The sequence below is a fragment of the Barbus barbus genome (genome assembly GCF_936440315.1).
Source record: "Barbus barbus genome assembly, chromosome: 4".
In the NCBI taxonomy this organism is placed as follows: domain Eukaryota; kingdom Metazoa; phylum Chordata; class Actinopteri; order Cypriniformes; family Cyprinidae; genus Barbus; species Barbus barbus.
The window spans coordinates 26,750,152-26,774,722 of NC_136732.1; the positions used below are offsets into that span (position 1 = coordinate 26,750,152).

The window sequence follows — 24,571 nt, forward strand, 5'->3', positions numbered from 1 at the left end:
AAGACTAAGATACTGTCACATAGGCCAAGATTAAGTTACTGTCACATAGGCCAAGATTAGGATGACGGAAATTGGGACATTTCAATAGGCTATTGAACCAAGTGAGCCTATAACAGGCTATTAGTGTTATAGTTTCATTAAAATAGTGGCGGTCTTCTTCGCAACTTCTACAATGGAGCTATGAAGACAATTAAATTATTTACACTTATTATATACATTGCGCTTTTTAAATTAATCAACTGATGTGCATTAGATGATGAATTGAATAGTCACCTCTTGTAGGTTATGATTTAGTCAACCGAAAATAATGAAGAATTAAATGAAGAAAATAATGAAGAATTATGAGAGGTTATGCTATTACACATACATTTCTAACATGTAAATTATTGAAGCCAAATACTTACATTTCCCCAAGCTGTTTAGCTGTAGTATTTAGTATTCATAGGCTTAATCATGAAGCATGCAGTGGCCCCACTTTTAACTCTCTCTTAATATATTACCCTTATTGTAGATGGATGCATGGGGGAAGACAAGAGTAAGAAGTGCAACCAACACTAGGGAAGGCCGTTTTTGTCAGAGCCCTTGTTATTCTTAATTTTGACATTCATTTTAATTTTTACACCAGACATATATATCGGTTCAATATATCGGTTATCGGTCTACTTGGTCTTTAATAATCGGTATCGGCATCGGCCCTGAAAAACACATATCGGTCGACCCCTACTCCATAGATATATACCTAGAAGCCTCATTATTGACTGTTTCTATGGGCCGCGATACGTGAGCCATCCGCCATTTTGAAATGTTCTGCAAATCTTTGAGCGCATTGACTGCGTGCGTCTGCAACAGCAAGTTATACGCTTGTATATCTTTGAATAGTCATTGATTATTATGGTGAATGCGAGATGGCTGACACGTCAACGTATCTGGAGCGGTTGAATAGGGAATCTACACATATCTATGGTCTGCTCGTCACTCCATGGAAGAGAGGGGCAGAGTCAGCAGAGCTCACTGGCATTTAAAGCAACATGGACTAAAAAACGGCGTGCTGAAAACAGAGCTTTTGACAGGGTAAAGGAGGTGTTTTTTACACTACCATTGAGAAATTTTAACCAAAGCAAGTTATAGATTTTTCATTAAGACCCTAAAGAATCATATCAACTTGTGTAAAATGGGCATCCGATGACCCCTTTAAAATGTCGCTCTTTTGAGTTGAACCTGTAAGGCAAAGATCCCCAAATATAATGAGACCTTTACCAAGAATTACACATATAGGAATATGTGGCATATTGCTCTATGTATTTTCCTCAGTTATAAAACTACTATACTTTTTAATTCTGGAAAATTTGAACATCACCTGCATGACATGTAGTTTTCTGTGGTTTGCTTTGACACCCTCTTCACGTTTAGCTTCCCATAGCAAGAGTTTTTGATTGTGTGTTTGTTGTCTTGTACAAATCATTGAAACACGTCTATGTGCTGAGCATGTTAATGTCCTGTAAAATATCGTTCAACTTGTCCTCAAAGTCTCTTCTATCTAACAACAGACAGTTTGATTTTGAAAAAGAAACTTTGCTGACGCTCTACGTTCACATGTAAGTCAGCAGCGTCTTGGGAGAGCGTCAGCGTCAGTGTTTCTCTGAGAAGCATCAGGCTCCTAAAAGATGTTTTTTTCAGGTGCATATCTTTTTTTGTCAAATGTTTGTTTAACTTAGCTCTGTGCAAAAAGACTTGCAAGATTTTTTGTTTAATAGACAGCCTTGTACGACTGGATTTTAGGTCAGTGAGATTTGACTGTGGGCAGGCTATCAAGTGTGACCGGACAGAAATGGAAACCAAGCAATCGACAAAATGCCACGCTGCTTGTTGTGCATAGGTTAGCACAGAAGAGAACATTTTATCACGTTATTTTATCATATTGTGACTGGTCAGGACACAGTGTGAGACATGTTGCCGTTACTCAATTTCTCACATGGTCAAAAGAGGCTTTGGTGGTTTTCTGATTCGGTGTGTATGTGTGTGTGTGTGTATGTGTTTGAACCGCTGGAGGTGGTGTGTGTGTGTGGAGAGAAAGAGAGATTCTCTGACTGGGTCAGTATTTATAGCCTGCCTCAGGCAGTGCAGCCTACCGCCATCTTGTCTTTTTGTCTGCCGTGTGTGTGTGTTTGTGTGTTCCCACAAGCTCAATCTCCCTTTAAAATTACTCCTCTTCTATAAGCGTACTGTTCTTGAGTGTGTTTTGAAATGTGGCTGATCACTTTCTGTGTAAAAGTCCCACTATAGCAGTAATAGTAGAACAAAGGGATGGTGGGAAAAGCACAGAATGGCTTATAATAGAGCTGTCTGTCTTCATAACGTTCCTGTCTGAATATCAAACAGTTTGGTGGAATGTGGAGTGAAGGAACGCAGACACTTACGTACTGATAGTGCAGGTTCATTGAGCAGAGCTCTGGTGTCTGCTCCACAGCCTGTACCTGCTCGTCTTCACGCATCTTCCTTTGATCGTGAAGCTCTGACTCATAAGACTCGGCCTGGACTAGTTCCAGCCTAGGGTGTCAGACGCGGCAGGTTGCTGTGTGGTTCCTCAGTGTTTAGCAATTAGTGGTGCTTCATCTCAGATTAGAGGTTTGTACAAATTGCATTGGTTTAAGAAGTGGCCTCAGTCCAGAGATAGCAGATTCCCTAGTGAAATTTGTGGCCTCATTGTTATGATGCAATGTTGGGAAAGTTACTTTGTGATGAGGCTAATCATAATTTTAAGTATTTAAACTACAGTCTTCATGAGCCACTTGAAGTAGGGAAAGGGGAAAGGGAAGTGGTGTGTGGCCAAGTATGGTGACCCATACTCGGAATTTGTGCTCTGCATTTAACCCATCCAAGTGTACACACAGTAGTGAACACACACCCGGATTAATTAATTCTGCAGCGCCCGGGGAGTAGTTGGGGGTTCGGTGCTCAAGGGTCTCACCTCAGTCGTGGTATTGAGGGTGGAGAGAGTGTTGGCTATTCACGCCCCCACCTACAATCCCTGAGAACCCGAGACTCGAACCCATGACCTTCGGGTTTCAAGTCCGACTCTCTATCTATTAGGCCACGACTGCCCCAAGTAACTAGCTACACTTACAAAATCAGAGCAGTATTTATCTGTCATGAAAGCCATATGGAACTTAAATACAACTAATTAAATAAATGAAATTAAGTAGAGCATGCATATTTGTATATAATATAAATCATGTTTATGCGATTTATATTTATAAATATATTTGACATATATTTCTTAAATATATGAATCGATGCATGTTTCAATATGTATGTACAAATATATACACACACACACACACACACGTGTGTATATATATATATATATATATGTATGTATATGTATATATATATGTATATGTATATATATATGTATATGTATACATGTGTGTGTGTGTGTGTGTGTGTGTGTGTGTGTGTATATATACTGTGTATATATATATATATATATATATATATATATATATATATATATATATATATATATATATATATATATATATATACAGTACACATATATTAATATGTAAACACAAATTTCAGATGCAATTAATCACGATTAATCGATTTTTACAGATTTATTTAACATAGTTTAATTTAAATGCAGATTTGCAGATACACCACTAGTTAAAAGTTTGGGGTTTTTTTATTTTATTTTATTTTTTGAATAATGTTTTTTTTTATTATTATTATTATATTTGGTTTTGTTTTTGATGTTTTGTTTATTTGATCAAAACAATTCTGGTTAAATATGCCATTACCACTGATAATTTTCAGCAGTCATTACTCCAGTCTTCAGTGCCACATGATACTTTAGAATCCTTACTGCCACTTTTGATCATTAAAATGTGTGCTTACTGAACAAAAATATTAATTTCTTTCAAAACTGAACAAATATTACGATTCTGATGCCAGAAGTCTCTATGTGGTGTGTTGACTCAAATCTTTTTGTTAACCAATTTAATAAAACTAACTAATCAGTCTGAATAAGCTTGCTGCTTCGAGTCTCAGGGATTGTAGGTGGGGGGAGTAAGTGTACAGCGCTCTCTCCACCCTCAATACCACGACTGAGGTGAGACCCTTGAGCAAGGCACCGAACCCCCAACTGCTCCCCGGGCGCCGCAGCATAAATGGCTGCCCACTGCTCCGGGTGTGTGTTCACGGTGTGTGTGTGTGTTCACTGCTGTGTGTGTGCACGATGGATGGGTTAAATGCAGAGCACGAATTCCGAGTATGGGTCACCATACTTGGCAGTATGTCACTTCACATTTCACAAAAAAAAAAGAATTTTCCAGTGTTTCTTTAAAGAGATGAGGGGCATTGTAAAGTACCTTGAGAATTGTGTGCAATACAATAATATTTGTCACAATGTACTGCTGCTTTTCACTGGAACAGCGACAACATTTTGAAATAAGATGAGCTGTTGTCATAGTAAAGAAAGTTGCATAACATAAATTGAATCTTATTGTTATTGGAAAGAATGATTTTTGGAACGATTCAGTTGATTCTGACAATAATAATGCATTTGTACAGTGTCAGTGATACGACAATCCCCTCATGTTCGCTATTACTCTGTTTTATTGCGTGTGCCGGGGGAGGGGGTGACGTTCATATGAAGTGCGGTTAATTGAGGGTGACTATAGTAAGAATTTCTCTGCTCTGTGCTCGTCCCATGAGGCACGTCCCCAGTCGCTCCAGTTTTCATGTAGAGCAGCTCCCAGTCTTTCTCTCATGTGGGTCTTTTTATCTCTCCGCGAGAAACCGCAGGACTTAAATACAGCTGGATATTTAAACGCCGCTAATTAAGATCTCCAGACTCTTCTCGTTCCTGCAAGGTTAAACATGGAAAACGATGAGATTAGCATGATGGGCGAGCGTTATGGTGATTTCCCTGCAACGGCTTCCACTGATTCATGATCTTATGTGTGAAGCCTTTGAAACATGTCTATTGGCAGGGTCACTCTCGGTTGTGTAGATTGTATTAGAGCTAATCTCACTGCTGCAGGGTATTGAACTCACTGACCACACACTGCCTATTTTGTTTGACATCTAGGGTTTGATACTGTAAAAACTAAAGATTATTCACTTGTGCTAACGCAGTGCTAGTCGACACGCAGACCTCAAGCTATTTTTATGTGGCCCGCTTGTTGATATTCTGTTATATCGTGGTATATCTGACACCCGAGCGATTTCCTCATATAGGCTATTTTACAGTAACTTAAGTTGTGACTAGTCATGCTAACAATTCATTAATGTTTTGAGTCTTTTGATTTCAACTCGTGATAATATGAGGCTGTTTTTGCACCAACACTTATGCTTAATTTGTTTCCATCAGTACACTACTGTTCAAAAGTTTAGGTTTGGTTAAGATTTTTGAATGTTTTTGAAAGATGTTTCATGCTCACTAAAGTTTTATTTATTTGATGATCAAATATAGTAGCGACAGTAATATTGTAAAATATAATTTCATATTAAAAATAATTTTGATTTAAATATATTTTCAAATGTAATTTATTCTTGTGATGTAAAGCTGAATTTTCAGAAGTCATTACTCCAGTCTTCAGTGTCACATGATCCCTCAAAAATCATTCTAATTGCTGATTTGCTGCTCAAAAAACTATAACTTTATATAAGTTTATGATTTGTTAAGTTATTATAAGTTCATTAGTACATCTGTAGTATAATAAATAAAAAATATTAATTTCTTTAAAAAAAAAAGAATTTGTACATAATTTGTAGTATTTAATTAGCTTATAAAAAGGCTATGTTATGTGGTTAATATTGCTTTAAATATATCATTTAAAATAATGTTATATTGTAAGCCGATCACTGGCCTTTGTTGTATCCAATTTATCTCTTTTATTTTTTTATCATTGCAGTATATAATCATATAGAAGGATGTGTTTGGTTATTTCATCTTCTCTCGCTGACAAAGCACAAAATGTGATGTCCCCATAGCCTTTCAAATGACATAGCTCCTTACATAGCAGTTATCATGAAAAGCATTCCTTGGTCAACCTCCTGGTTAACTGCACATAAAGCTGCCTCCCTTAAAACTATATTGTCTCCTAACATCTGATCTGCTCACTCATGCCTGTATTTTGACCTGTCAGTTTATTACATTTTGTGAGTCCTGTAGCAGCCTAAGTGAGGTCTGTTTGTGTTGTGAGGAAGTGACAGATGCTCTGCTGTGATGAGATCGGGGAGAAGCGGAGAGAAAAAACAACTGCAAGGTGTGTATCTCCATAGCAACAAGCATAGTCTGGGACCTGGGGATGCACACGGCATCACAAGGTGTCTGTGTAATCAGTGCCACCCTAAGGAGAGTCGCTCGTGTGTCTGGCTCCAGAGGACATGCACAGATACCCTCTGTACACTGAAGAAAATGCTCCCTCATTTACTGAACTTAAAAAAACATTTCTGTCATTTTGACATAAAAAAAATTGATATCTGATATGTTTCCCTTCTAGAGGAGGAAAGAATTTAAATAGAGGTTAGTAATTCTGAAACAGAATTGTGGAAAAAGTAAGTATCTTGGGAGTAAGATTAGGTGAGTGTTTTTTTTAGGGGGCCTCAAGATTACTTAAAATGATTTCAAAGCAAAATAAGGATTAAAGTAAGCTAAAATACTTAAATTGTTATTTCTTTTTTTTTTATATATATACCCCTTAACCTACACTAATTTTCTAAGTGTTAATTCTAGACCTGCAAAATTATGTAAATTAAAATCTTTAACATAATCTCATATTTTTTTAATACTTTATGAACATACATTTTTATATTTATGCCAAGCTCTAAAATATTTTATCAGGTTGAAAGTGTATGTAAAAGTATTACTAAAAAAGTGGGGAGCCTAGGAGTCAATATTTGAGAACCACTTTTAATAGTAATTATTATTATTATTATTATTATTATTTTAAGGTACACCCAGTTTTTAAGTATTTTCTCGGCTAGAAATTGCTGTTTGTGAAATCTTTTATATAAACCCTATCCTGCCACAGAATATTAGGGAGCCTAAAGTAGTATATTTAAAAAAAAATTATATTCTATTAACATATTTACTGACATATTGCTCTATACTTGCTGATATAAAAAATATATATAATTAAACTTTATTTGGAGTTCTACTTGTGCACAATGCACATTTCTTAATATTAAGCCTAAAATGTGTTTTAATGTCACTATTGATGAGGATTGTATGATCTTTGAATAATATCTTTAAAACCAAGATATTTAAAGTGTACCTGAAATATACTTGCAATAGTTCCACTTTAGCACAATCATATATACTTTGGTTGGACTTAAGCACTACTTCCACACAATTAAACTGCACTAAGTACGAAATTAGTTGTTCCAATTTAGAAGACTTTAAGTATATCAGTTTAGTATACTGAAAGCACAATTGCAGGGTATTTTTATTAAGTACATATGACCGGTGATATTATCGTGGAAACTGTTTTCTCCAAACTCGCACTTACCAGTCGTACATGATTTTAGTTCCTTAGCTTTCAGTGTAGCCTATGTTTTATAAACACTATATAATTTTCTGGAAAACAAGGACGGTTTAAAATAATCATGGCAAAACATTTACAACCGAGTCCGTCAAAGTGACAGATAATGATTTGGTAGTACAAACTCTGCCTGTGCTGTCCTCCACAGATGGCCACTAACATGCCATTGAGAGCAAGTGACATTCAATTATATTGACCTCAAAAACCTGTTCTCTCTTTGAGGTTTGATTCACATCTCCATATCACAATGCCTTTGTCTTGTCTCACTCACAGTCTAAAAACAGGGCCAGAAAGTGCTTTTGATCAAAATAAACCCACTCAGCGTTTTCTGGCCTCCATTTGAAGTCACGGCTCATCTTGGAAAGCCTGTCATTACGCTTTAGCAGCATGTGCGGAGTGCGTGTCTCTAGTAGGAGGCGCAGTCAGTGTGCTGTAATTACATTTAAGGTGTCTTCTCTGTACTTGGACTGGGCTCAGGTCCTGTAATTTCAGCCTACCATCACGTGTACACCATTCTCGTACCTTTTAGTGCTTTCATCTGTCCTGTGTAGTCAAAGAATTGAAAGTTTAATGCAGGATTTAATTTCCCATCAGTCAGTAAATGAAGACGTCTTTGTGAAACTGAGAAAGATCTGTGGCACACCGTGAGATGGAAAATACTCCCTCGGGCTGATGTATAATATGCTTTTTTTCTTTTTCTATTTGTAATGAAGTGCTGCTTAATTCACTGGGAATGCAGTGTGTGTTTGAGCTGTTTCACAAGCAGGCGAGTTTAATATCTAATGCGGCCTCCATAAAAAGCGGATGTTTGCTTTTTTCCTGTGTCAGTCTTTTCTTCCTGCAAACAACAGTGCCTGGGTTTTTGTTGAGACAGCATCCCATGAATGTCCCAGACAGTTTTTTTTTGTTAGTTTTTTTTGGTATGATTTATCTAAGTGTCTGTTTGTTTGATAAACCAATTGTAGTGGATGAGCTTTTGCATGTCTGATCAAGTTGCATTGGCTCACTGTTGCAGTTGTATACGGTAGAAGAATGGTGATTAAAAGAATTTTCCAGGATCAATAAGTTAATTTATATCGACAGTATTAAAGGAATAATGTCCATTACCACAGACAATAATTTTTCTTTTTTTTAGTAACAGTAAGGCACTTACATGGGGTCATGCACTTGCACAGTGGGGGGTTTCAAAGCAGAAATACGGAACACATTAATTATGCAGTCATAAAAATACATTTATTTTTTTAGTTGAAAATGGTCTAATCATTACTCTTGTAGGGCCGGTGAATTAGTTATTCATCACTGCAATTCATGTAAAAAGTTGTCTTATCCATATCATGTGAAAAATGTTTTGCGGTTTGTGTACATGTGTGCTTGCCTTTTAAGTGCCAGAATTTTACATACATTATATAAATAGCTATTTCTAGGGGCCCTATAAATGTTTTATATTTGACATGTTTGTGTGCTGCTGCGCATCACTGTGTGTTTAATAAGCAGTGTGTGCACGTGGTGGGCCCGCCTATATATGTGCATATTATAGGGTTGGGCCGATAGACGATGCAATCATCCATCGCCGATGGCTGATGGACATCACGATGTTGATTACTGCGTCGGGCTGAAACTAGCAAAAAACACTTGCGTCGCGCCTGGCACCACATTGCACCGGGTGTATGATAGGGCCCTAACTGTTTTTTGAAATTTACCTGTTTTTTGCAAAAACCTAAAAATTTAAAAAATTATAAAAACACAAAGCATTATTTTTTATTATTTATTTGTAGTATATTATTGTTATTATTATTCATTTATTTAGTATATACTTTTTTCTTATTATTAAATTACATTTTGTGGTAATCAGCATTATGCCACAAGTACTGTTTGCTAGAGTTTACCTTGTATTGAACCCATATTTTTGCTTTAACAGATCCTGTGTAGTGTCTCTCTATCAGACCTCTGGCGAGTGACTTTAATGCATTTACACGTAAGAGTGTGTATCAGAGCAACAAAGCTTTAAAATAAGCCTTTGTAAACTGGTTAGCAATTAAAGCGTTTCCATTCACATGCATCTCATAACTGCATAATTGGTTGAGGATTTGCATTGTGTATCTGTGTCCAGTGCTCAGAGAGCTGGATTTTTTTCTTTTTTTTTTTCCTCGTCTCCCATTCGAGAGATCATTGCATCTCCCTCCCCCTTCCACACTCAAACCTCCCCTCGCCAGTGCTGTGTTGTGATTGGACGGGCGCTGACAGTTTCCACAGAAGCTTCTAGAATACCTTTCATCATAAGTCCCTGACTGCAGTCATTTTTCACGGCCCCGGGGCAAACGTGTGAGAGACTTAATATGCAGGTACTTCCAGGGTAATCAAGAGAAATTAGCCATGCATTTAGGAGTCCATATGCTTCCTGTAACACGTTCATAATCGCTATTACAATGGGCCAACTCTCATGCGAGAAAAGCGGAGGAGGACGGGGAAACCGTAGCGATTGGTCAGCCCAGCTCGTGATAGGCAGGCTGAGCTGGACTTAATCAGGGATTGGTGTCACTGATTCCAGCTTAGCACTGCGACTGCGCCACTGGAGAGCATCTGTGCTGCGAACATGGCATGAAAGAGAGCAAGGGGCCGTGACTGGGGGAGGGACATGCGGGTGAGGGAGAGAGAAAGGGAGAAATTGAAAGGACATGTTAACGCTAGTTCGGGATTCTTGTTTTCATGTAGCGTTAAGGCTGTGTTACATTGGGGCCTCGCCAGTACATAATCTATAGTGTATGTGAGCCTCTTTTTCAGCCAATAGGAATGAAGCAGTACATTCCGGAAGGTGTAGTTCACCTGAGTGATTTAAAAGATGTCTGGGGTAACAATTACACATACTAGCAAGCTAAATATAACTTTACACATATGACGTTCGATGTTGGCAGCCAGAAGCTTGAACTGGTTGTATTTGTTGCATTCCCGTAGTTACTGCTTTTTAATCTCCCCTTTTTTCATCTTGCTAAAACACTATTTCAAAATGTACTCTCCCTATCCAGTCCCATGCAAAGCATGAATGTGGATATCCTGTTCCTGGTTCATACAATGCTACATTAACACAACTAAAATCATTCATATATTGTAATCCCAAATTCATGTTTGGTAAAAAGTAAATTGGTTGAACATGATAAAAAAGAAAAGAGAAAATCTTGAAGAATTTTTTTTTTTTTTTTTTTTTTATTCACCAAAAGCAGACAAGTGTAACATATTAAACCGACTGGACCAAGTGATGAATACATCGTCGAATCATCCTCTCAAACGACTTGTTAATTTGAATATACATGAATATTTTAAAGTCATTTTGCAATTTTATGTGTAACAAATGTATAAATAATGACTGTTTGTCAGTAGCTGTTTGTATTAGTGTTGGGTGATATGCTCCATCGCATCGTCCTGTTGTCAGTCTGTGAGATCGTTCCTTACTTAGTTTCATAGACTGAGAGTGAACAGACTCCAGCCAGGGTATGTCTAAAACCAGCCTAATGTTAGTGTAATATATTAACTACACATTATATCATTTTGGCCTTGTTAGCATATGGATGTCATGTCATTTTTTTTTATATGACGGAATTTGTGTTTTACCATGGTCAGAATTTAATAAAAACGTTGTAAGTTACTAATTTTAATGATTACATTTCCTCAGCTATTCAAACAGCAGCTACAGAAAATGAGCAAAGAACATTTACATTATCAAAGAACTTCTGTCTAGCGCGAGTCTATGCACTTCTAAAAAACACTCCCGTCACAATCGGTGAAGATGAAAAGCTGGGAGGTTTTAAAAGAGTGCTGAGGGAATTATACAAATGAATATGTCAATGAATTAATTATATTAATGTACCTCTGAAGGATAAACTGTCTTCAGAAACGATTCGATGGCATTTTGTTTTCATCTCAGCTCCATGTAATACCTAAAGGAAGTGTTCTTAAACGCAATACTGCTTTGTTTGCGGAGTTCACGGGAATCAGCTGTAATTCAGCTTTTCCATATAAAGCGACACCTGCTGCCAGAGAGTGGATTTACAGACACTTATTTACATTCAGCCTGTGTGCAGTTTCTGTCTGGCCAAAAAAACGGACCAAATTTGCATGACCTGCTGTAAATTTTAACCGGTTGATGGAAAAACAAGCTTATGTGGATTCTACACATTTAAACAATTCAGATAAGCTATATAGAATTATTTATGGAGCAGATAAGTGGATAGAGAGTTGGACTTGTAATCTGAAGTGAAGTGAAGTGAAGTGACATTCAGCCAAGTATGGTGACCCATACTCGGAATTCGTGCTCTGCATTTAACCCATCCAACGTGCACACACACAGCAGTGAACACACACACACTGTTAACATACACCCGGAGCAGTGGGCAGCCATTTTATGCTGCAGCGCCCGGGGAGCAGTTGGGGGTTCGGTGCCTTGCTCAAGGGCACCTCAGTCATGGTATTGAGGGTGGAGAGAGCGCTGGACATTCACTCCCCCCACCTACAATTCCTGAAGGTTGTGGGTTCGAGTCTCCGGTCCGGCAGGGATTGTAGGTGGGGGAGTGAATAACCAACACTCTCTCCACCCTCAATACGACGACTGAGGTGAGACCCTTGAGCAAGGCACCGAACCCCCAACTGCTCCCCGGGCGCCGCAGCATTGGCTGCCCACTGCTCCGGGTGTATGTTCACTACTGTGTGTGCACTTGTATGGGTTAAATGCAGAGCACAAATTCCGAGTATGGGTCACCAAACTTGGCCACACACCACTTCCCCCCTCCCCTTCCCTTATTAATTAATTATCCTTTTGACTTAACTCTTTTCTTTAAAGGCTGAAATGTGAGGTTTACCTTTATGTGAAACTTTTTCAAAGCTTTATTTGAACATTTACATTATTTATTTGAACATGCTATTAAACTGGTGTCAGTCAAGTTGTCATTTAAAATCCAGACCTCATTGGTAATGTTATTGTTTTAGTGATTATGCAAACAAAAAGTCATTTTATTTGCTGTTTGTTGATTTTTAAGTATAAAACTTGAAGTGATTTATGTATCGTACTTTTTGAATAATTTTTAATCGTGATGAGAAATTTTCATACCGTTACATCCCTAAATACTAGCATAATAATAATAATAATAATAGTAATGATAATCATCGTCTTGATATTGTCTATCGGCACAACCCTTTGTATAAATCATCATTTGATTTATGTCATTCGCTAAGCTTTATCTGATGTGTAGATCATTCCCTCCTTTATTTCATTACCTTTGTCTGTTTTCCTTATTTTTATGTACTTCAAAGCAAATATTTCAATGTTGTATTAATTTAATGTTGTAACTTGAAGTGGGTTGGTTTGATTCATGGCTTAGACATTTTTAATGACATTTTCTACACAGAAAATAAAAGCAGGGTGAGCAGTCACAATGTGTTTTATTACAAACCAGCAATTTGTATTAACCAGTTTCAGAGCTGTTTTTTGAAGTTTTGTGGTCTGTTAGATGAGGATCTCCTGTGAATAATTTCAGTGCATCAGTGTAGACCTATCTTTGTATGCATTTTGATATTGCACCCTCTGTCACTGTCTAAAACTTCTGAAGCTACTAAACTCAATAAAAGCCTAGAAAACCAAGTGTTTTTTTTCTCCTCCAAGCTCCTTCTCCACCACCAGACGGTGGTTTTTTCCCCCAGCAGAATAATCATCTCCCCTGTCTGTGTTACGTAAGTCCGGCACTCATTCACGCAGATGTTTGCGCTCCCTTTGCTTCATCTTTGCCTCTGCCTCAGGCAGAGATCTGCCTGGATCAGGCTCTCTGATGGCTAATTGTGTAACTGTTTCTGCCTCCTGCACAACACGGATGCGTTAAGATAAACGCTACTTTTGTTTCCTTTCGTCTCCCTCCCCGAGAGCCCCTGTGCATCTAGACCGGCTGTGATAGGTAGAGACAGGCGAACGACATCCGCAATGGTCTCACCACCAACTCATCCTTCCCGAATCCTCTCATAGTCATCCCTCTAACAGCACTTCCTGTTTGCTTTCATTATGGCATGTGCTAAAATTAACTTTATCCTTCCCTCTCCCCTTCTCTCTCTGTCTCTTTCTCTCTCTCTCTCTCTCTTTCTGTCATTCTTTCATCTCTGTGTCCACAGTGCCAGACTCTGCCAAGCCCAGCCCTACCCCTCCTCCCCCCACCAACCCGTCTGTGCCCTCAGCCAGCAGCAGCATTGGTGGCAATGGCAAGCGCACACCCTCCGGCAACCAACAGCAGCAGTCGGCAGCCCCTCGCTACCCGCCCCGAGAGGTGCCCCCTCGTTTCCGTCAACACGAACACAAGCAGCTACTGAAGCGGGGCCAACCTCTGCCCGCTGGAAGTACAGCTCTCGCGCAGCCAGTGTCTGCCAACCCTACGTCTCAGCCCTTCTCCTGCCAGACCCACCCAGGTCAGCCTCGCCTCCATGATGTACACAGGGCGGCCTGCTGAGTCAGGGTGCAGCCCAGAAAACACTTAACGCCCATAGTTGGTGGTCTGTTTTGTGGTTTTGTTATGTAATACTGCAGGAAGGTAGAAGAGCTGGTTGTGGCAGGGGGTGTTTGGATTGTTTATACAGACTATCATCCCGTTCTCATGTGGTACAATGTAAAGCTTCTTTCTTTTGTACATCTTTTGTTTGCTGGGGTTGGCAACCATCAGCACGGTTGATAAGAGCAAGAGAAATTAATATTCAAGTGACTATTAAATGTTGCAGTATTTATTATTGATTTATCTATGCACATCTTTTTTGTTTGTTTGCCCTTGCTCAGTCCCACTTTTTTTCCCTTGTTTAAAGGGATAGTTCACCCAAAAATTTAAATTCTGTCATTAATTACTCACCTTCATGTCGTTCCAAACCCATAAAGTCCGGACGCCGACGAACTAGTGGGGATGAAAGCAGACTGCGGGGTCGGCTCATGTCAGCAGCGTCTGGGTCCAAAGTTGCCCTGACACAACAAACCCGACGGCCAAGTAGCACGTCCATTCTGTGCCTTTCTCGTGCACTGGTTCGTCAGCTGAACAGCCAATCTGAATGATCAGATGGCCTGAATGACTGACCAGCTCCGACGTCGAATCGGCCAAAAAAAAAGCAGACGAGGACCAACTTCAGCCGACGGTGCAGAACACACTGAGAAAACTTAGTTGGCCAACGAACACAAACTGCTTGGTGTGTTCTGGGCTTAAGGAACTTAAAGGAACACTCCACTTTTTTTGGAAAAAAATAAAAAAATTTAAGTTCAAAAAATTTTAAATTAAAATTCTTCATGTAGCCAAAAATATATCCAACAACCAAATCAAAATGGTATTGAAATTTAAATTTGAATTGTATTGGGAAATTTGTATTTTAATTTAGCCCTAATAAAGAGATTTTAATAAATGAAACTTGGAAGTTATAAGAATTTATTAGAAAGTTTTTATAAATTGTCTTGAAGCATTTCACCACCCTGCATCAAGCTGCATTTAAAGCTGCGTTTTTTTTATGTATAAGGGGAAAAAAGTGATGAATTAGTTCATCACCAACAGGGTCTTGTTGATATCCCCTGTTGACATTTAATCAGGGTCATTTTGTTATGTAGTGTTGATTGAGTTTATTCATGTGTGCATGTGCAGTAGGTAGTTGTGGATGCTGTTTTTTTGTTTTTTTTAGCTGTCTCTGTTTTGCAGGTGAAGAAAGCTAGATGGAGAGAAATGTTCTTGCTGAGTTGTGCTTTGCCACTTCCTGTGTTTGGAGGCGTGTGGGTGTGCCAAGAGTGTTATAGTTTGTACGTGGACTTGGCAATCTTCTGCTGTTTGTCTGTGGCTTCTTGATTGCAGTGGCAGAGCGAAAGAACGAGTTAGAAAGGAAAAGGGAGAGATGGCAGACGATCAGCTCTGTGGGCAGGGGTGATTCACAGCTTACAGTAAATGTGCGTGATTCAGAAGGAGTCTCCTTTGATTGGCATGGCGCAAAAATGGGCTGGCTCATGGACTGTTCTTCTCTCCTCCCAGAGTATTGATTGGCTCTTATTTGTGGTCTGAATGAATCATGTGTTGTTCTCAGCTCTGGAGTCCTAGTTAAGAGCAAGACCAGAGCCCTGTTTCTATTTCTAGCAATCGGTCTTCCTAGATCATGTTTTTAGGAATCTTAGGCACTCAATGAAGACGATGAAGAATGTAGTGATGCAAAACCACACAATCGCAATCAGTGTAGTCTGATTCCAAACAAATAACTTGTATGGGCTCCTTTTATAGTGAATCAAAACAATAACAATACACTGTGACTAGTGTAGTCCAATTCCTAAATGAGTGAATCTTTTGAGTCAGTTCTTTTTATAGAATCAACCACTTACAACTTTTATCATATTGTGAGACTTAAATCAGTATAGTTACTGTCTGGTTGTTCACATAGCGCTGTGTGTAATTAAAGAGACACAGTTTTGTCAGTAATGTTTATGAAAATAATTGAATAAAGTTACTAATTTTTTGTGTAGTGTTCTTAATCCATAACCTAATGAAAAACTAAAGTCATCAAGAAGTCTGTAAATAAAGACACCTTTTGAAGATGGCATTTATTTTTGTAATTTCATTATTTAGTAATACAGTGACGTTTCTTTTTCCCTAATAATTGTTCCTCAAAGAACTACTAGCTGATATTGGAGCCGTTAAGGAAGTAGAAATGTTGAGCATAATGGTAACTGGAACAGAAATCTTTCAAATCCTTGTGATTAGCACCCCTAAGGGATAGGGAGCAATAATAGCATTATTATTGAAGATGGCTTATGTTAAAACGGCATTACATGTATAGCATTCCCAAAATGCATTTTGGTGGTTTTTAAAAATCTACATACACTTGAATTTATTTTCCTCTCTCTCTCTCTCTCTCTCTCTCTCTCTCTCTCTCTATCTCTCCCCCCCCCCGGTTGAGTTTGCTTTTGGGTATGTTTTGAGCCGGCACGTGCACTGAGCTGTGGTTCCACTGGATGTTACTTAACATGCATTGGAAGCCCAACGAGTAATAAGAGCTCCCAGCTTTCTGTGTGAGTGTGTGTTTTTACAGGAAGCCGCTGGAATGCAGCCGAATGGCCCACAGCTCTGCTTTAAGCCATCAGCAGCAACAGAACAGAGGCTGTATTCATTTAGTTTGTCTCTTTTGCTCCCCCTGTCTTTCCTACAGTCGTCACATGGATATCTAATGTAAAACAGCCCAAGGGAAAGAAACACTTTGCCTCCTATCAATACCCCAATGTTAAATTAATATATATATATATATATATGTGTATATATGCTTGTTTTTTTTATATCTCACTTAGCATCAGTCTCAGTCAAACATTATATTATATTATGATAATTTAGCATTAAATGATAATAGAACTTTAGTAATTAGAATAACCATGTATGAATGCATATTTGTCATGTTGACTGAACTTAGGTCTGCTGGTGGTGCTTAAGATATTGTTTGTCATTTAGTGTTTCTATAAAAAAGGGGGGGGGGGACTACAAATAATACTGATAAGATAAAACTACTACGAATTCTACTACTAAGAAGAACAATATAAAACACACTAAGGATTATTGCGCTGCCAGGTTCATGAATATTAATCACGTTGTCTGCGTTCGCTTGAACCGATTCACTGAAATCAAAACCGGGAGGATAATAGGTGAGGCCCAGCCAATGAGATTGCCGTTTGTGCATTAGTCCCACCCACCCGGCAGTTCTTATAAGCTGAAGAATTTCAAAGGAACTCCATTATTTTGACAAGAAAATACAACAAAGGATATCATTTACATGTAGCGTGTCAAATCTGCATGATATGTAAGACCGCAAGGTGAAGTGACATTCAGCCAAGTATGGTGACCCATACTCGGAATTCGTGCTCTGCATTTAACCCATCCAACGTGCATACACACAGCAGTGAACACACACACACCGTGAACACACACCTGGAGCAGTGGGCAGCCATTTTATGCTGCAGCGCCCGGGGAGCAGTTGGGGGTTCGGTGCCTTGCTCAAGGGCACCTCAGTCGTGGTATTGAGGGTGGAGAGAGCGCTGGACATTCACTCCCCCGACCTACAATCCCTGCCGGCCCGAGACTCGAACCCGCAACCTTTGGATCACGAGTCCAACTCTCTAACCATTAGGCCACGACTGTAAGCTCTAATCATCAAAATTAAAACAGAAAATTTTTGAAATGTTTTACTTTACATGTAATGAATCTAAAATATATGACATTTTCCCTTTTTGAAATAAGTTTCAAGAAAAAATTTACTTTCACAATATTCACATTTTGTGAGATGTACCTGTACATACTATACAGTTCAAAAGTTTGGGGTCAGTAAGAATATTTATGGAAAGTATTATGTTTATAGCAAGGATACATTAAATTGATCAAATGTGATAGTAAAAAAACATTTATATTTAAAAATGTTACTGATGTTTTTTTTTTTTGTTTTTTTATAATACGTTGTTCTTTTTCTTTTTCAGTATCCTGAAAAAAAAATTGTTTTCCACAAAAACTTTAGAAAGCACATAGGGGTGTGCTCAAAATATCGATTCTTAGATACATACCGATATAATAAAAAAAGATACAGTCTCGATATTCTAGCCCTTAGTATCGATACTCCGCCCAGCCATTAGGGGGCGCAGCGGCGCCCGCGAGTTTCAAAAAAACTCATGGAAAATGTTAAAGCAAGATGTAGCATTTAAAGGTGCCATAGAATGAAAAACTGTCTTTACCCTGGCATATTTAAATAATAACAGTTCTGTACATGGAGATGACATGCAGTGAGCCTCAAACACCATAGTTTCCTCCTTCATATGTAAATCTCGTGATTAAAAAAGACCACTGAAAAACAGGCGAATCAGAACATAACGCCGACTGTGACGCAACAGTCGGGATCACTACGCCCCCAACATTTGCATAAACCTGTCCTTGTTCTAAGCCGGCCGAACCATCAGAAGCTCTGCAGGTATTGTAAATAAACAAGCGCGGACAACAGCGAAAATAACAAAATAAATGTTATGTTCCAGGCCGTGCAGGGGGTGTGAAGTGCAGGGATGGGTTGGTGTCTGTATTCAGAAAGGCACAGAAAGCAAATAACGCGAGCCACTAAAGGGACATGGTTAGCTCCTTGCTAGCGGTAGCCTGTTACAGTACATACGATTTCACTCTCAGTAAGGAGAGATGAGGATGATGGCGAATGACTTACAGATCCTGAGCACCACTGACAAGCATCTGATCTTGTGAAATGTGTGGTAAGTATTGTTGCTCCATAATGTAAACATAGTTTGTGTGATCGCGTCTCTTGAAAGTGAACTATAAAGCGATCGATGGATCGTTCAAAAGCAGTTTCAATGCCTCGCATATTAATAACGGCTCCCTGATGCCCGCGTTTTATATACAGTATAATTACCCGACGATATAACTGCGAGAGAAAGTATTTAAATATATATTTTCCTCCCTGTGCTTCCTTCTTGCTGATGAGCCGTACTGTGAAACAGCCAATCAGAGCAGAGCTCATTATTATTCATGACCCTGCCAAATAAGCCAATAACAGACCGTTTCATTCTAGGGAGAAATCCTAGGGTTGTAAATGCACTTGTAAAATCGTTTCTGGAGATTTTTTGCCCTTACCTAAGCCACATACCTTTTGTGTAGATATCAGAGAACAATTTAAAATACTTTATCAATGCATTCTATGGCACCTTTAAGTGATTTCATAGTGAAATATGTTATGGCAGTACATGGTGTCACAAAAAAGAATTATAAGAAGACTTAATAAGAAGTTAAGAATAATAAGAAGAAGATTTTGTGCTTGTGTGAGCTCAGACTGTACCCTTGGAAAGTTAAATGTTGACTTGTGGTAATTTCCAGATTAATACAATTTGTGTACAATTAATCAGAGCACTTAAAGTTGCAAATATTTAAGCAAAATGCACTTTGTTATAATGCACTTTTGTCTTCATTAAATTGAAGAAAAATGCAGAGTTCTGTTTGTTGAGTAAATGTGTTCAGCATTAACTAATTGGCTCTGGCCCATGTATTTTTATTGAATCGAATCGTGTCACATTGTATCAAATCGTATCGAGACAGCTCTGTATCGAGGTACGTATCGAATCGTGACCTGTGTATCGAGGTATGCATCGTATCGCCAGGTTCTCCAAGGTATACAGCCCTAAAAGCACAACTGTTTTCAACATTAATAATAAGAAATGTTTCTTGAGCACCAAATCAGCATTTTAGAGTAGTTCTAATAATAGATGATTATTATTAGTGTTGTCAACACAACATTTTTTGGCGATTGGTTACAATTAGTGATCGACCGATATTGATTTTTTATAACCGATACCAATTATTTGCATGTCTATGTGCCCGATAACCGATATGCAGAACCGATATTTATTTACTGTTATAGAGTAAATAAATTACTGCGTGAAGTAAGTCCATACTTCACTTTGGTTTTTCCTCCTTTCAGTCATCTTAACAAAAAATGTTTTGAGAATTAGCAGTCTTTCATGCAGGGCTCTAGACTCATTCTTCCCACTGATCTCACTTTTGCAACAACATTTGATTAATCAATGCATGCTGATGAACTTTTATCATAGTTTATAGTTATATGGTAACGAAAGTTTTCAACATTCAACTCGTTCTTTTTCATCTGTATTATTTGTGATTTAAATTTTGTGAACAGGAATTCCTTTTTTCGTGCGCTTTTTACTTTCAAATTTGCGATCTTGGTGTCACATTTTACAAGAAAAGATCATTGTCTGTTTTTCTTATATCTATACACCTTTAACTTTTTAAGACTAAAACAAAAGATGGATTCATTGTTATTCTTAATTAAAAAGCGCAACAACAATAAAACAGTACGTTGACAATGACAAACTCTTACATAACATTTATCAACAAAAACGAATAAGACGAGGCATGGCACAGGACACACCACATGCTGTACTATATACAGAGTATATTACAGAATGTTTAGCAAACTCTGAGGAAGCAAATAAATATTAATATATATATTTTTTTAATTAAGGAAAGCCTCCATAGCATAACCTGAGGTAAACAGCAAAGATAACAAGCTTCTCAAAACGAAAACAAAAAGAAAAGTAAAACTAAACTGGCTGTAGCTGACAGGACTTGCATGTTTTTTCTACAAGAACACCACCATGTTCACCTTCTCTGGTTTAAGAAGCGGTCTTTTACTTTAGTTTGAAAACAAATCCATCCGTTGCGCTCCATCCGCGACGCGCACCTTCACGCTCGTGCTGACGCGGCAAGTATAAACCAGGCTCTACCCACTAAGCGCTCGTGCTGAAAGCACCTCTCTTCACGTAATCAGTGAAATCTGACTCCTGCTATAATGTGCTGCGGCTGGCAGTGCGCGCTGTATGAAGCAGACGCTTTGGAGTAGCGCAGACCTGGCACTCGTACAAATGCGACCACGTCAAATTTTAACTCGCAAACAATTACCATTTTGGTCGCAGTCTAGAGCCCTGTCATGTTAAATTTAATCTTCGTATTACAACAATAAAAAACATTTTATTTATAAAAAGCTTTAGCAGCAACACTAATATTAGCAGTAAGCAAAATGAACATAGAAAGTCTAATGTTTTCAAATGGAGAAAATAAAGGAAAGGAGTCATATCAACTTCATTTTTAACTACAGTTTTAGTAGGTTTATAAGCTGTTTAATAGGATAAAGAGTGAAGAATAATTCACTGGATAATGTTAATTCACGGAATAATATTCTCTGGAATATTGGAATATAACAAGCATTGTATTTTATTGCATTTCTCAACTGGCATGCTCTAAATTATGCTGCTGACAGCGCGGTTTATCTATGCTTTTACACAGAACTATAGGCTACTCAAACTGCGATCAATCGCGGAGATAATAAATAATTTCCATAGAGTTGTATTAATTTAGATGTTTATAAACGAAATAATGGTTATATAGTAAGTGTTAATACAATTTAGGGTGCTTCAAAAAAGTGAATCTTGTTAAAAGTTACATGCGGTGTCCGAGCTGGAGCATTTCTTGAGCATCAACCCGCTGAGTGAACAGCAATATGAAAGCGGCTTCACGAGACTAATGATGAGCATATAGACAACAGAGAGAGAATTACATTCAATGCTTTTCTTTCCAACATGCAATCATTCATGGCTGTATTATTTAATTCATGCAAAGTTACGTCTTTATTGGGACAGGACTTGACGGATTATCTATGTGACTCCGACTTCACGAGACTAATAGACCACAGAGAGAGAATTCAATTCAGCGCTTTTATTTCCACCATGTGCTAATTCATGGCTGTGTTATTTCAGGCAAAGTTATAGCCTATCTTTATAGGGACAGGGCTTGACAGAGTATCTTATTTATCATATTTCTTAGAGCCAAGTTGCATTTAAACTATATATCAGGCATTTATGTAATACATCTAATTTGTGCATTAATGCCTGTAATATTAAATAGTTTACTAACTACAGCAAATCAAGTACCTGCATGCCATTGCTGTCTCGTCTCCCCTCAGATGCGCTGCAATTGCGATCCTGCGCGCAATTCTGAAAACGTCCACAAGATGGCGGTGTTTATCGGGGAATCCGATATTACAAAACCGATATTCGATTATGGAAAAATGCTTAAATATCGGGGAAAATATCGGTAAATCGATATATCGGTCGATCTCTAGTTACAATTAAAGTCAAGTCACTTTAAGGCCAGTCAGTTTTCTCAGTGGCCATATTTATAAGCACAAACACGTAAGCTTGGCCATGCAAGTGCATGTGCGTTCTAAATCTAAACAAACTGTAAGGCAGAAACATTGTCATGTTGAGTGTTGTTATTTCTTTCATTCATAAATGTAGCGGTGGAGCATCTCAACATTATAAAGTCTCTTATCACATAATTTCTGTCCTTGTGGTGTGATTCATCAGACAGCGGTTTGCGTCAGCAGTATTCAGTGTCTTTCAGTCCGGGATAGCGCTCGGTATGCCGGATTGGAGTATTAGAGGTTTTAGGGGGCATCCTTTCAAACAGCTAGTCTGTGCATATCTGAATACAGTTGTTATTTTGCAGTAGCGTTTGTTGATGCTAGAGCCACATGCATTACACACTTCACCTAAGGTCTAGTGTATTTGTTTCTGCATGTTGTTTTGAGGTTTACATTGCTCAGTATGGTCAGCTGCTCTTTGGAGTGCATTACAGCTTCCAGGCATGCTGTTGCAAGGGAATTATCAGCTCATTATGGCCCTGTTTGCCTCAGTGAGTCCTGTATTCTCTTCCCCCAAGCCATCAAACAGACCTCAGTGCTGGCACTGATCCCAGCCACAAAAACTTTTGCTCTTTCTCTTTTCCTGTCACACCCACACACACTTACATGCATCCTATCAACGCCAACACTGTTATGACCAGGAAGTAAAGTTGACCGGGCTGAGAGGGCCCAGTTCAGGGAATAATAATGAGGACTTCCCCAAGTACAATGGCGTGAGGCCTCTCTCTTTTCCCAAAGTAAGAAAAAAGATTCTGGCAGATTAGTTTGCTTCAAGCCAAAATGGCTAACTTTCATTTTCTTTGGTTTGCAGATACAGGCATTGAGATCCAGAACATAGGATTTGTCAGCAAACTATAACAATAACATGCTCTATTTATGCTATTTTTGGCCTCGTCTTGATTAGTTGTTGGGTTCTTATGCCTGTTTTAGTTCTGCTATCATCTGTTGAAGTCACCCCCTGCTGTTCAGTGCAGATGGTCGCCCAGTGTCTGTCTGTTCCTGATGTCACATCCTGCCCTGAATGAGTGAGAGCGTGGCGTAGTACATCAAGAATGATGGTTGTTGCACAAGACCCTCATGTATGCTAGCTCCTCCCCTCATTATCCCACAAAGCATCTTTCCAACTGACAAACAGTAACGTCAGCAAAGCCCCCTGTTCTTTGCCCAATGGTAACACTGCTGTTTATTTGTACATGAACGCATATACAAACATAGACAGCATATGGTGTTGTTCTCTTGGATATAGTTTATGCTTCTATTCAAAAAGGATACTTTTTTTTTTTTTTTTTTTTTTTTTTGAAACAGTGAGACGGATTGCAGTGGTAAGAAATAGAAAGCAGGGTTTGAGAAACATGAGATTTATCTCTAAAAAACTAGTAAAATGCATTGCAATATTTAACTATGTATTTAATATTTAACATTGTTATCATAACTAAATGTCTCCTATTGTTACTTTTAAATCTGAGAAATATATAATTAAAAGTTGAGCCAAAAGAGAGAGAGGTGCAGAATGTATTAGCTGTGCTAATTTTAAAGGGTTAGTTCTCCCCAAAAAGAAAATTGTCATTAATTACTCACCTACATGTCGTTCTAAACCTGTAAGACCTTCGTTCATCTTCGGAACACAAATTAAGTTATTTTTGATGAAATTGGAGAGCTATCTGACCCTCCATAGACAGCAACGCAACTGAAATGTTCCCAGGTCCAGAAACGTAGTAAATGCATCGGTAAAACAGTCCATGTGACATCAGTGGCTCAACTTCAGATTTGCGACGCTACGATAATGCTTTTTTTTTTTGCGCAAATAAAGCAAAAATGACAATGTACTCAACCATTCTTCTCCCCCGAGTTACGTCTTCCGCCATTTTGGAGAGTACCCAAGAACGTATTTGACGTAATTAGCGTTGTTTACGCTCGGGGGGGGGGGGGGAGCGCGCGCATGTAGGAAAGCTGCGTAATAAGCGTTGTTTACGCGTAGACGAAAGTGTGCATATGCATTGTGATACTCTCTAAAATGGCGGACGACGTAACTCGGGGGAGAAGAATGGTTGAGTAAATTGTTGTTTTTGTTTTCTTTCCGCAAAAAAAAGTATTCTCGTAGCATCGCAAAACTGAAGTTGAGCCACTGTCGTCACATGGACTGTTTTATCTATGCAAGTTATTTACTACATTTCTGGACCTGGGAACATTTCAGTTGCGTTGCTGTCTATGGAGGGTCAGATAGCTCTCCGATTTCATAA

At 38.5% G+C, this 24,571-nt stretch overlaps 1 protein-coding gene across 3 annotated transcripts in view; it reads left to right on the top strand.

Annotated features, from left to right (window-relative positions):
• Positions 1 to 24,571, top strand: part of LOC306868772 (trinucleotide repeat-containing gene 6C protein-like) — a 74,948-nt gene that overhangs the window by 25,689 nt on the left and 24,688 nt on the right. For 2 of the 3 annotated variants that reach the window (XM_079415120.1, XM_079415121.1), the window contains exon 4: positions 13,698 to 13,988. The exons of the other annotated variant lie outside the window; for it this stretch is intronic. In XM_079415120.1, the coding sequence (XP_079271246.1) occupies positions 13,698 to 13,988 (291 nt within the window). The remainder of the gene's footprint in view (positions 1 to 13,697; positions 13,989 to 24,571) is intronic. 3 annotated transcript variants of the gene reach the window in all.